This window comes from Anser anser (genome assembly GCF_964211835.1).
Source record: "Anser anser genome assembly, chromosome: 7".
In the NCBI taxonomy this organism is placed as follows: Eukaryota; Metazoa; Chordata; class Aves; order Anseriformes; family Anatidae; genus Anser; species Anser anser.
Genome location: NC_139727.1, coordinates 22,828,061 through 22,841,734, shown reverse-complemented (window position 1 = coordinate 22,841,734; position 13,674 = coordinate 22,828,061). Strand labels below are relative to the sequence as shown.

General features: G+C 41.8%; 1 protein-coding gene across 4 annotated transcripts in view; it reads right to left on the bottom strand.

Annotated features, from left to right (window-relative positions):
- The window catches only part of WDFY4 (WDFY family member 4), a 134,379-nt gene that overhangs the window by 44,146 nt on the left and 76,559 nt on the right, over nucleotides 1-13,674 (bottom strand). For all 4 annotated transcript variants that reach the window (XM_083843360.1, XM_083843361.1, XM_083843362.1 and 1 more), the window contains 4 exons: nucleotides 12,929-13,132; nucleotides 12,056-12,107; nucleotides 10,633-10,799; nucleotides 152-300 (listed from right to left, as the gene is read on the bottom strand). In XM_083843360.1, coding sequence (XP_083699486.1) covers nucleotides 152-300; nucleotides 10,633-10,799; nucleotides 12,056-12,107; nucleotides 12,929-13,132 — 572 coding nt within the window. The remainder of the gene's footprint in view (nucleotides 1-151; nucleotides 301-10,632; nucleotides 10,800-12,055; nucleotides 12,108-12,928; nucleotides 13,133-13,674) is intronic.

Below are 13,674 nucleotides of genomic sequence, written 5' to 3'. Positions count from 1 at the left end.
TAAACAATTCTGCAAATATGGAAACAATGGCAAACTTCTTGCTGTGCTAATATTGTTTTTGAAATCCCCCAAAGTCTGTGAGAAATCTAGGGCTGCATGTGTCAATTCTGTAGTTAACAAAGCAGATCTCTGGGAGGAAAGAATGACTCACCTGGACAAGCAGTGTCGTGTACAGTAGACCTCTTCTAGAGGGGATAATACAAAGCACTCGCAGATGTAGAAGTGCTCTTTGCCAAAGAGCAGCACTCCTTCCAAAGCTGTATGTCCCTGCACAACTGCCACAGAGCACTTGAAAGTAACCTAGTATGGAAGTAAGCGTAACAAAGCCAGGAGTGGGTAACACAAGAGACAGGGACAGCAGGGAGCAAAACCCAATGATGCAGAATGACATATTTGTACCAAAACAGCTGCCCTCTTGATTGGCAAATCTATACAGATGCTGCCACAAAGTCACCACGTGATTGACAGTGCATGCCTCTCTGGCACTAGTAGTGGCAAAGTCTGATGTTCTTCCCCCCCCCCCCCCCCCAATAACTCTGCCCCTTCCCCGTCTATCTGGGGCTGTATTTAACAACATCACTATAGAACATAAGGGGCTTACAAATGTGGAAGTCAGCACTGCAAAGCCTTGTCAGCAACAGTGACTCTACAAAGACAGAGAGTTGAAGCGCTGGGGAAAGAGTGACTTACACAGCACTATGCATAAGAACAGTGGCATATAACAAATATATATTTACAATGCAGAGAAAAGGCAAATACTTTTGAAAATGAAATCTACACTTGAAAAAATCCTCCAAATTGATTCCAAGGAGCAAAAGCAAGGAAAGGATCTAATATTTTTGGTATTTATCTCTCCAAATCTGAGTAACAAAACTCCTTGCATTAGCATTTTTCCTTCCTATATTATACAGGATACCAGTCAAAATATATGAGTCTATGATTCTAGCTGCTTTAAAATAAAGATTTAGTTAGACATTCTGGAATAGTAAAAACAAAACAATCAAAAACAAAAAACACACCTTCCTTGGCATCCCTAAGATTCACCTCCTTTTTCTTACTCCTGAGCAATCTAACTTGGGCCTTAAAAATGGAGGAATTTCTAACCCACAATTTAGATGTGTTGGGAATTTTTCAACAAAATAGTTCTTCAGTATATATGCCAGTTCATAGAAAGTTTTCTTGGGATTTGACCACTTTTGATGGAGAAAAAAAGACTCATCTGGAACAATTTTTATGGCTGAGATGGTGCAGAAAAAAAAATATAATAAAAAAAACACAACAGACCAACAGATAGACTAGAAGAGCCTAATGAATTGAAAAATTATGTGGGTTGTGAGAAACTTAAGAACAAGTTCTGATTTTAAATCAAGCAGTACTTCATTGAAAGGAATTTTCCTAACATTTAGAGGCAAGATGCTCCTTGTTCTTGTGTGTTGATTCAATCTTCTACATATACTCAGTTCAAGAAAAGCAAACAGTCTACTGACTAGCAGAGTTAACTGGGAGGATGATCAAGGCCAACTCACTGCTATTCCAGGTTTGGACATGAACTTTGAGCTGGCATCTTCTACATTCCCAAGAAAGGATGCAGAAGCTAGTCACCATCCTATTAGCCTACTCACAGGTGAAAAACCCTTGAAAATCCCTTCATAATACTACAAAACTGTGAAATTCCCCAAACTTTAAAATCCTAATACTGCATTATACACTAAAAAAGGATTAAATCTGAGAAGTATTTACATAACAAGAACTTTGCTGGCTCAGAAATCTATTGCAATGTTTTTGAGAGAACGGATTGACAAGCATGGGAAGTAGCACAAAGCAGTTTATTCTTACAATCTCAATACTCTTACCTCTACCAAACTTCACCAGAACTAGGGTCCTGTATTAATTTTTTGCACATGCAAAAATGACCCAGAAATAGCAGGGGTTCTAGAAAATCATATGAAGTCTCAATATCACTATAATAAAAATATATAGAGTAGGTTTGCTTCTCTAGAGTCTGCACGTTTCAACTGGCTTTCTGCCTTTGTTCCTATTGTACACTATTTCTGGAAGCAAACCTACAGTCTTCCTTGCCTCCATCGCAGAACGGGCTGACTCAGGTCAGCTGAAACAGACCTGCACAGCTATATAAGCTTTCAGTCTTGGATGCCAGCATAACTTGGTGAAACTATTAGAAGTTTTCTGTTTTAAAATTCAGTACAGAATGAAAACAGTATGAAGTGGAAAGATGCAAGAATTCAAAAGGGTGATTACTATTTTGATCAATATTTAAAATTGACATCAATAATAAATAAATTCATTAATAATTCAAATAAAACCTTGCTTCGACATTTTATTTTATTTTTACTGAAAAGCGATTCTTTTCACCAACAAAATGGAGGGGTTTCATTTTAAAATCACTTGGATGGGAACAGAAGGTTGGTTACATTCTGGGGTAAAACCAACAACTTTGGAAGATTACTGTGTGCAATTTTTGATGAAAATCCCCTCACTCTCTTCCTCCTTCCACTCCAAATTATTTTTAAGAGGAATCTAGCATTTCCAGTCACCTCTCCCACATATCCCACAGGAATGCCTGTCTCCGCAGGGATATGCCACCACAGAACTCTCTGAACCGTACCCACGTGTGCGCAGGCCATTACGTGGTTAGAGGTATGTATGCTTGCACTGAGAGTGCTGGGGAATTCTGCTCACATTAGTGAACCACAGGGCTTCCTGAAGTAATTAAATAGCAGAAAGATTGCTTCTTCCCAAATGGAAGGTAACTGAATAATGAAACATCAGGCAGTTGCATAAAATAGCTAAATGGACACAAAGTTGAAATCCAGACTTCTAAGAAATCTGCCTCAGCAAATCCAGCACTCTGATCCACATCAAAGAGCCATTTGACCAATTTCACTCTAACTCTGCTGCTTTTTAAATTTTATTTATTTTGTTCAGTTGCATATATGGCTATCATGGGACTCTCAGCAGACAGCAGAAGGCAGGGACAGACGGAAGTGTTGTAATAAGAAAGGAGATTCTCAAGTAGATCTAGGCAGGTAAGCATGGGTAAAGGGGAATGGGCAGGGAGAAAAAGGCAGAGCAAAAAGGGAGCAGAAAGGTAGTAAGAAAAACAGCAAAGGAAAACAAAGGCAAATATGACTTACGTCTTTAACCCTCTTAATGTGGAATATGAATAGGGAAGAGCAAAGAGCCTACAGGAATAGGGATATGGGACAATTCAAACCAGAAATATGGAACTGAAAAGCGTGTAGGGTGAAGCTTGGGAAGCAGCTGGGTAAGTCCCAAAATTGTGCAGTTTGGAGTAGGACTAACATGCCAATAAAGCTAAAAGCACTCATGTGAATCCAGCTGTCCTGTTTACAGCTTATACTAATCTGAATACCAGTGTAAGACACGAGGCACAGCAGGTTGACTCTTAGCCATATAGATAGAGCAGTCAGGTAAAGCACTCCAGTGAGACCCCTTTGTCTGTATGCATGGCATAAAACCACATGCTGGCCAGCACAGGGCAGCAGGCAAAGCTGCTGCTGGAAAACAGCAGAGACAAGTCAAGAACGGTTAGCAGGGAAGACCCAGACAGAGCCATGAGATAGGTTGAAAACCTTAGAAAACCTGCAGCTGACAGCCTAGATAAATTGCAGCAGGTGACAGTGGTCAAACTCTACCTACAATTCCTGGACCTTTATCCTGGATAAAGGCTGCACGATGTGCAAGGAGGAGGTCCGCCTCAGAAAGTGTTTCCAGCACAGCAGGAGCACCACAAAACCACAGTCTCAGAGCTGTACTGAAAACATTGCCAGAGTGAAAAATTCAAACTAGAGATAACAGAGATCACGTGTGTGTGTTTGGGAGGCACACGGACTGTGAAGGGGGCCTGCACGCAATCACTAACATGGTGTGGCACAAATAACCACTATGGTACTCCACCTAAGGCAGGATTGGGACACATTAGCAGGCCTTGAGAGGGAAAGAGCATATACTTCTCCTTTAAGCCCCTTTAAGGCCTATTAAACTCTAAGCCCAAGTACATTCCTGCCTTCTGCACTGTCAAACCACTAACAGTCACTGGTGCCAAATCCATTTCTTCATTTTGTGTTAACACCCCCAACAGAATTAAATATATTTGCACTGTTAGAAATAGTAGAGCCCTTGGGCTGAGTCAGTTCTTCTCATTTGGACAACAGGGTTCATTTTTCTTCCAGGTGACTAATAAAGATCTGACAGAGGTGTACTAGAGAACCCCCACCAGGACAGTCTTGTACCTAAAAGTCTTGCATTGAAATACCAGGCAGCTTGAAATTACCACAGATTAAATAAAAACTTTCATTTTCTGTCAAAACAGAACAGAATCCAGTTTACCAGTTACTGGAATCATTAATCAATGATGCAAAGGTGACATAAAATAATTGAATAATTACCTTCTAAGGTATTGCCTGAAGCTCTGCATCTCTTGATTGCTCTGTTCATTCGTATGTACAAAGGAATTAAAGCTAAAGGCATGTTGTTTTGTGTGTGTGTGCACACATGTGTCTTCTCTCCCTTTCTCTTGTTTTTCAGAAGAGCTGTTTGTAAAGGCATCCAGTTGCATTTAAACAAACAGCAATAAAACCACACCTGCTCTGGAGTTCAGGAGCCAGATTTCCAAAGGAATTACGTTCCTGAAGATGCAAGCAGTCTTTACAAGGTTTACAAAAACACCAGAGGAGGTTAAATCTATTCCTAGAGACCCTGGCAGTGTTAGTATTGCCCTTCCAGGGAAAAATCTAATGCAAGGAAATTAAAGTCACAAAAACATGTCAAGGGAACATGCTTACCCATGTCACACACCCTACTGAGCACAACATTTTTACAACGTGAGGACAAAAGAACGGCTACTCGTGAGTCAGTTTGGAGATCAGTCTGAATAACTATCCTGATTATTAGTAGCAGAAGCTTAACGAAAGAGTATAAGAAATATGCTAGGTATGGCATCTTTCTTGATCTTTATGTATCTTCTCAGCAACCAGTGGCTTAGGGACATTCTGAAGCCCCTTCTTCCTTTTTATTGCCACATCTTGTATTCCCCTATAAACACTCACAGCCAACTCTAATTATTTGCTCAGAGATGAAACCTGTGGTTATATACTATTTCTGTCCTTTCTGTTGTGTATCAGGGTGTATTAGCTACAACGGATCTGTCAGTAAAGTAGGGTCAATGCCACAGAGTTTAAAATGACTAGGAATATATGAAACAGAATACGTTGCTTTCAAAATTTTTGCTAGGAAAACAGATGCATGCTTTCATGGTGACAGGCATATAGGTCCATCTTTTAATGCCACTCACAAGACCTTTCCTGCAATGTTTGTTAGTTTGCTTGTTGTTGAAGACTCATCTTACTTTAAAACTGTCACACACGCACCTCATTAATCACAACTTAAGAATAAGTGACAGGTTGCTTCATTCTCCCCAGCTGCTCAATGACCAAAGGAAACTAAATCCACTTGACCTAGTCTTTCATGGTAGGGGCTCTAGGCTCAAGTTTGATCCCATCTGAACTGTTAAAAACACTGGCTCAAATTCCTTCTGCTTCGGTTTGAGTGAAACTATTCTAATGCCAGAAAGATAGCAACAAGCCTTGTGGTGACAATTTTGCTTTGGAAGACCCACAACATATACACTTTTTTTCAGGTAGCCACTATCCACCCTTCCTCTCTCTCTCCCCCATAATCTGCTAGAGCAAAAACCCTATGTGCAGGAGTTGTTCCTTCAGTGTGCACTTATCAGGTTTTAACAACTTCCCAGATGCTGCAGGGAAAGAATATCAGATGTTCAGGAGAAAAGGGGTGGAAGAAGGTTTCTGTCTGTACATGGTCATGGGCACTGGGGTTGCTCTTTGTCCTTGCTTTCTGTGCTGAAAGCTGCCATCTGTCCCGGCCCATCGCCAGCCTGAGAGGCTGGCATCCTTTAGCTGATGATAGCATCTGGAAGCCAGCTCTAATAGGATTGTGCTCATACCTCTTGCACACTCAGACATCTCTGTCTCACTCCAGGCTCCACTCAAACAGAAAATGCTGCCAAAAACTAATATGAGCCCTTTAATTTTCCCTTAGGTCAGTTCACTCAAGTTCATGCCCTTCCCCATGACTCTCGGGAATAACCACAGCAAAGCTTGCCTATGCCATACCCTGCTACATCACTCTACAGAAAGCAACTGTTAAGGCATCATCAGTTGTGCTAACTTGAGGTGGCAGTCAGGGCCCTGGTGTTTGTCTGGAGCTCTGCAGAGATCCAGGGAGCAGCTACAGCTTCACAACTGAAAGACATTTTTCAAAGCAAACACCAGAAAAACACAGAAGCAGATATGAAGGGGGACACAAGTACATATCCAAGGAGTACAAAATGTCATGGTGAAGGAGCACATGCAGAAAAGCAGAGAACTGGCTGAAGATACTTTGTTTTTTGTGACACAGCATGAGTCAGACCCTGCCCTTTGCACCTAGTAGCACAGTCGTTGACTGAGCTGGGTGGGTATGCAGGAGCATGGGCTGGGAAGGGGCTCCCAGCAGTCTCTCCACTGCAGCAGAAACCTAGACAGGACAAGACAGAGGAGTAATGACCTGTAAAGCCTTGTCCTTCTTCATGCAGTCCTGGCTGAACACAGAAGAGTTTCACATCAAAAACCTTTATTAATGCTCAGAACTGCTTCCTGCAGTGGGGCAGCCATTACAGCCTCTGCTCGTGCAGCAGGGAGGAAAGAGGAGAAACTGAGGCATAGAAAGGCCAAATGACTTGTGCCAAGACCTGGCTTCCCATTCTCCTGCTTCAATCCCAACAGCTAGTGCCTGTTTATGCTGCACATCAGCACATGTGAAGTTCTTAACTGCTGCGTCCTTGAACTAGGATGAACTGTAACAGTGCTCCCATGAAAACAAACTGTCTCGGTGCCTTACACAGCTGTGAAGCTTGTGCAATGCCCCTAAAACCACTGGCTCCACTAAGTGCATGCAGAGCTGCTGCACGCTCCTGCCTGTCCCGGATGCTGAACCTCACAGCTGCTCCCTCCTTCAACTGAACTCGTTCTTTAATCAGTTCCTTTCTTCCAGCCAATGGATCCCTCTCCCTCTTTAACTGATTTATGCTAGCCACTTCTATTATTGTCCTTGGCATCTCCTGTGCTCTCTCCCAGCCCCTCCTTTAAGGAAAGGCATTGTGCCCAGATTTCTGCTAGGCCATGCCCTCTTGTTAACTTCAGATTCATTACCCCAGCTGCTTGGATTTCTTACTGTCTCAAATGACTTGCTGGCAAACAGAGCTTTATTTTTCTCCAGAATTCAGAGTTTCTACACGAAAATCATTTCCCAAGCCTTCTACTCTTTCTTCATCTACTACATGTTAACTGCACATTAACAACCTGGCAGGACTGCTTCAGGCTTGTAAAGATCAGGGAGGCAACCTCACAGTTGGGGGCTCAGGTTGCAGATACACGAATCCAATGTTCTTGTCTCTGCTGGTAAACCAGGGTTATTTAAAGGGCTGGCCCTGGCTTTTGGTAGGCAAACTGATAGATTAGATCAGAACAGGTTCCTATTCGCATTTCTCTTGCACAATTTTGCAGTTTTTCTCTTGCATGCACAGCTGCGGAATTGTGCATAACATCACCCACAATGCACATTACCTCTCCTTCCATGCCTACTCTGAAGCCAAGCAAAATACAATCTTAGGCTGTATACGCACTGCTTTGCTACAGTTCGCCTGAGCCCACCGAGAGCAGTCCTTTTGCCTAGTTTCCACAAGTGGTCCATGCTGGGGCTATCTGTAAAGTAGGAGGCAAAGCAACAAAATGTCTCAGCTACCCACCCACCGTTCTCCTATAGCCTGCCAAAAATCTGCCCTGAACCTCCATTCCTTGTGCCCAGACTCATCAAGGGGGCAAGCTGTGGGCACGTACAATTCCTTTTACCAGCCACTTCCTTCTTTTTGTACCACCACAGAGCCAAACACAACACCCTCTGCATCTTGCTTTTCACCAGTGCCACATATAAGACTTTTGCCTTTTGGATCTAGATCACTGAAAGTTGATGAGGTCTCAGGGAAAATGGTGCAGGGTACGTAAAGAAATGGGAAAAGAACAGCACACAGCCAGCCTCATACATCTGGCAATTCTAGTGATAAGTTACCACTGTGCAAGGAAGATGAGTGGGGCCTATAGCAACCCTACTTGCTGCAGAATGCTGAAGGTAAAGCAGTATGTATTACAAGGACCCTGGCTGGAGGAGAAAAAACATGATCAGTATAACTAAATGCTGCTTTGAAGGTATGGATTTGTACATACATACCTTCCCATCCTATGCACTGGTAGCGCAGAAGAAATGAAACTAGCAAATGATTATGTCGTTAAAGGCTACAGTTGCACAAATCAGGTATTAATTTCTTGATCTCTGTAAGTTCCTAAATTCAGAATGTTTGACTTTGAAATCTGGGAAATATGTTCCTCTATGGTTAGTTTAATGCATTAAAAAGAAAAAAAAAAAGAAAAAAAAAGAAAAAAAAAAGAAGGCAATGAAAAGAACACGTCTAAAGGCTGAACTTGTCATGGTTTGGGTCCTGTTCAAACACAGAGCATGACTGCTCCCGCTTGTGATTTGTCTCCACTCAGTGACTAACCTTCGCAATGCTCACAAACTTCCTTCCTTAGCCTACCATACTTAAAATGCATACTTAAAATGATTTCACAGGAATGCCTAGAAATGTTTTAGTCTATTTTACAAGCAGGATAAAACAAAAGAGTAGATTGTATTAGCATGACAATACCCCACCTGCACCAATATTTTCCGTATTTAACTTGCTGAAAACAGACTCTGAGCCAACAATGTCAACAGCATTTGATCTGCTACTTCTGCAAAGAGCCATTGCACATCTGAATATGTACAAAGGCGCCTGTTTAATGGCAATACAGGAAAAAATAGCAGAGGGTGACAATATGAAACGAGGACCACTTTCCAGACTAGAGCTATCCCTGTGTTCCAGAAATCAATCTAGTAGCTGCCAAGGCATCGCAGTGACTTCTCTGTGCAGTGCAGTAGGTAAGATGGTTCCAGTTGCCTGGTTAAAGTGCAAACAGCTCACGAGGCAGCCATTTACAAGGCAGGACTGCAGCGCACTAAGTGAGCACAGGACAGCTAATGTCACCCCCTACTGCTTTTTTTAATACTTCTGTCAGCTCGGCAGCACAGTGACTGCTGCTGGAAAAAGCATGCCTGGCGTTTCTGACGGCTTCCTGTGGAGTTACATGGAGAAGAGACAGACAGCCTAAAGGCTCAAAATGAGATCAGCACACAGAAAACATGCCTCACATATTCATGCCTGACTCTTCTGCTTTGGAGAGGTATGTGGGGGCAGGGAAGAGGAGGGGGAGCAGGGGAATGAAGTATGTTGTATAGATAATGTACCAACAGCTTTAATAGCTTAAGGAAGCCATCACACTGGAGAACACAAATGTGACCCCTGGCAAAATGCCAAGAAAATTCAGCTAAGATACTGAGGCAAAAATAAAATAACTATACCTAATACAACCATCACAAAACAGTGTAACAGCAGAGTCTAAATGCTTAAGTCTAACTCTTGGGTTCCACTATGGGATGCTAACTCCTAGGCCAACAGGGGGAACAATGCCACTGCAAGTAAAATGTACAGTGTAGAAGATCAGAGAATGAGGCCAGGTGTACTCTTTGCGACAAAAATCTCACAATCCTGGGAGAAATGGCTATGTGCAGAGCATATCCAACACCAAGGATTTGACCCAAAGACACCATTGCAGGGAGTATGCCAGAAGTGAAGGGCAGGTTGCCAGCTTTTGAGCAAAGGGATTAAATTGAGAACACCAGAGTGAAGTTACTGTCCTGCTAACAGTCACCCTTATTTACTCCCCAGTTCCTGTCCTCACAGCATTCCTGAACCTGCCTCTTTCTTAGACACAGAAGACACTGCGAAGAAATATGGGAGAAGGGTAACCAGTCCAGCACAACATCCAAAAAGTAATAGCACAGTTTTGACTAGATGAGACAACAGAAGCATCATACAAATAGGAAGCAGCAGAGGTTTCTATGGCTTCAGGGGGAAGAATCTGTCCAGCATTCAAGGGGAGGTGGAGAAAAAAAAGGGCACGTGAAGGGACAAAAAAATATTTACTGGTATTCATCAGGAAGAGATTTTAAACATCACTGGACTAGCATATTTATAAATCTAGCACAACCTTCCACAGGTAATAAATTGGATCTAGACACTGCTCTGGGCATGAGTAAAGGTAGGGAAGCTGGAATCTCAGGTCTGTATAATTTGCCATGCCTCAGGCAAATTGAGACAATATTGTCTCACATGTACCAGAATACCTTGGTCACATGCCCAAAATTTTTGCTGCTACTTCAAAGAGTTAGTGTTAAATGCTCTTCAAAAGTAAGCCTATATAGGAGTTTGTACAGAGGCTGGAAAATTGCAAGTGCTCCTAAGAGACAGATATCGATATCTACTGTAGACTGAGTCCACCTGAAATAAAAACTGAGAGGAACAGGTAGGCCTCCACATCCAGTTCACCCTCTAAAAGCCATTTCCCCTGAGAAAATTTTCTAGCTCATCTTTGCTACCTTTTCACACTCTGCAAACTCCTGCAGTATAACTTGTCTCTCCACACATAGCTCCAAGAAGTCTTCTGAATGGAAACTTTCATGTAGAGCAGGGAAGAACGTTAGCTGGTTACAGTCTGACCTTTTCTCATCCATCTCCCTCTCTGCTCCATTTAACGTCAGCTCTCCTATATGAGTATGAAAGAGATGGCAGTTTTAGTGGCAGCCAGATGACAGCAAAAGAATCTGCAATTTAGACTTTCACCCAATCTGTTTTACTTTGGGAAATAGCATTATCAGATTTTGCAGATCAGCAAAAAATAGGCAAGAGAAGTAAAATCTGTGACTGCTAAAGAAGGATGCTTAGTTCAACTAAAACCAGGCCCCCACATTCAGTCATAATTCAAATCAAATCCCTATAATCACTGAAGATTCAAACATACTGAACAAACATATTTATTCACATTTTTGCACTGTGTTGGGCCGATCATATGATAACCAAATAATTTTAAAAAGACTCTGTCTACATACTCAGATTAAATTAGGAAGAATTGAAAATAGCAGTCTCCCATGAACATGCAATGAGCAGGATCATAAAAGAACGCAAGGAGAGATAACGCACTCATATCTTGCCCAAGCCCCTACCTTGCCCCTGGTTTGGGGAATTTGTACTGTACACACAGTTAGGGAAGGAGTGATCAGCCTTCTCTTACTCCTTCTCATTGAAGTAGACTGTAATCACTTCCATGAAGAAACTACGTAGTACTTCAGTCTTGTTCCAAGCCTAAACAAAAGGCTCCATTCTCCCTCGATTCCTGGGCCCTAGCACGCTAAGAAGTATACAACAATATACTGCCTATATCCAACAATGTACACTAAAAGCTGGACTTGGAGCAGTCATACAAACGGCTGAAATCCACAGCCTTAGACTTGGCTGACATTTCTGAACTCAAACTTCTTAATTTTTTCCTCCCTCTGAAAACCTATCAACCTCTGTACCATATTTCACTGGTCTGTTGTTTTCATTCTTTTAATGTCTCATGTAACAGAAAGCCTGGCCTTGGAAAATTAAAAATGTTGACAATTACCATATTTTGAAAAATCTGGCTCCATTTTGAACACTGAAAAATAAATTTGACATGTTAATTTTCTTGGAGATTTCCTCACATTCTCCATTATTCTGTCCACATTCTTGGAAACTCACATTTCCTATAACCACTTCCCTGAGCCATTTATCACCAGGTATTTATACCACCTATAATAATTGTGCTAATCTTTTAACAGATGTTCAAATTTACTTTTTTATTTTTTTAGCCCAGAACACTGACACTAAGTTTTTTACCTAGACCAAATTCTGACCTGGAGCTTTGTCCACTATCTCCAGCTCTCTTTGGCTGTTTGTATCTACCCACTACCACAATGTAATTTAGCCCTAAATCATTACCTGAATCCACTTCAGCAGTGGGGGTTGTTTCATTTCTGTTTGGCAGGAGAACCTGAAAAGAGACTAGGTATGATCACAGAAGAATATGCTGTCAGGTAAACTCAAAACCCTGCTGCAGAGCAAAGCACAGATTTGGAACTATGTTGCAGATAAGTGCCTTGGAAAATCAAATAAACGCATTTGAAAGGACCCAAAAAAAGAACTAGATGTAAGAATAATAAGTGTCAACAATTAAGCAAAAGGTCTATTGTCTTTTCAAAGATGAACCTGTATGAGGCCTGTTATAGGATAAAATCATATAACCCAGACTGCAGAAAATTGTCAGAATTCAAACTTTTTATAAAAGCTGAAAATGTCCTAAAGATGGAAACCTCGATATATTAATTGCTTCAGCTTCTGACTGATAGGATTTGGCACTTAGAATCTATGGAGACAGACAGTACTAAATTCCCCATATACACAGGTCAATGCTTAGTTCAAACCACTCTAATTCCCCTTCTTGATCATTCACTAGTTCTAGCAGCCCTAATATGCATAAGACTAACAGGATGGTGCAGCTTTCTAACCAGACTCTGCTGGATACGCTGCAAAATACTATACCCATGAGATATTACAAGCAGAAAAATATGTCTGGGTTATACTCTCAATTATTTTAGATTTTGTATCAGAAGAGATGGAAAATCATTCTGTGGCTGCCAAATTCATTGCAGTTGCTGTTAATCTCTCTCTCAAACAAAGACCCATTCAGTGGATTCCATATGCACAGCAGAGCATAAGGGTAAGTCAGGCGATAAGGAACCAGTAGAAAGAGAGGATTATAAAGACACCAGCAACTGTAACAGAATTTGTGCACCTCCTACAAATTTTTTCTACCTCACTCTTCATTCGCATCATCGTTGCTTGGGTGCTCCCATGCTGAATCCTCCTCCTCATACGTGAAGGCCCTTCAAAGCAGTCAAGAATCCATTGCTGCTCTAAGGACTGTGAGGCAATTCCCCACGGGCCCCTTCTGTAGAACAGTTGCTCTTCAAGTACCATCCAGTCCTTGGCTGCTTTGCTGTAACCACACTGCAGCATCTGTGGGACAGAACCACTTTGTGTCACTCCTCCACGCTTCCCTCCTGCCACCCAGTGATGGCACCACCCCAGTGATTCAGAGGGATCTAACCAACCTGCCATGTGGGACCACAGCAGAGCAAGTGCTGCAGACCCAGCACAGGTCTGACTGACTACCAAAAGAGTGCTCTGGGAGATGCTACTAATCAGGTAATAGCGACAAATATAAGAATGAAGCACACTTCAGTCTCCTTGAGAACAGCTGCTTTCATTTAGATATTTAGCTCAAAAGCAGTGATCCAAGAGAGCAGCATCACAGAGGATTTATTCAACTCCAGCTTTTCTGGCCAAAACTCATGTTTAATGGCAACAACCATGCTCAATGAAAACAGAGTCTGAAAGTTTCAGAAATATATTATACTCCCTCCAAATGTGGCATAAATTTAAATATTTCTACTTGGGGAGGAGGTGAGAAAGAACACACTAAAACATTAATCTAAAGGAGAGGTGAATTTCAAATTTCAAAGAATTAGAAGCTTGTTGGTCCCTGATGGACAATCCTG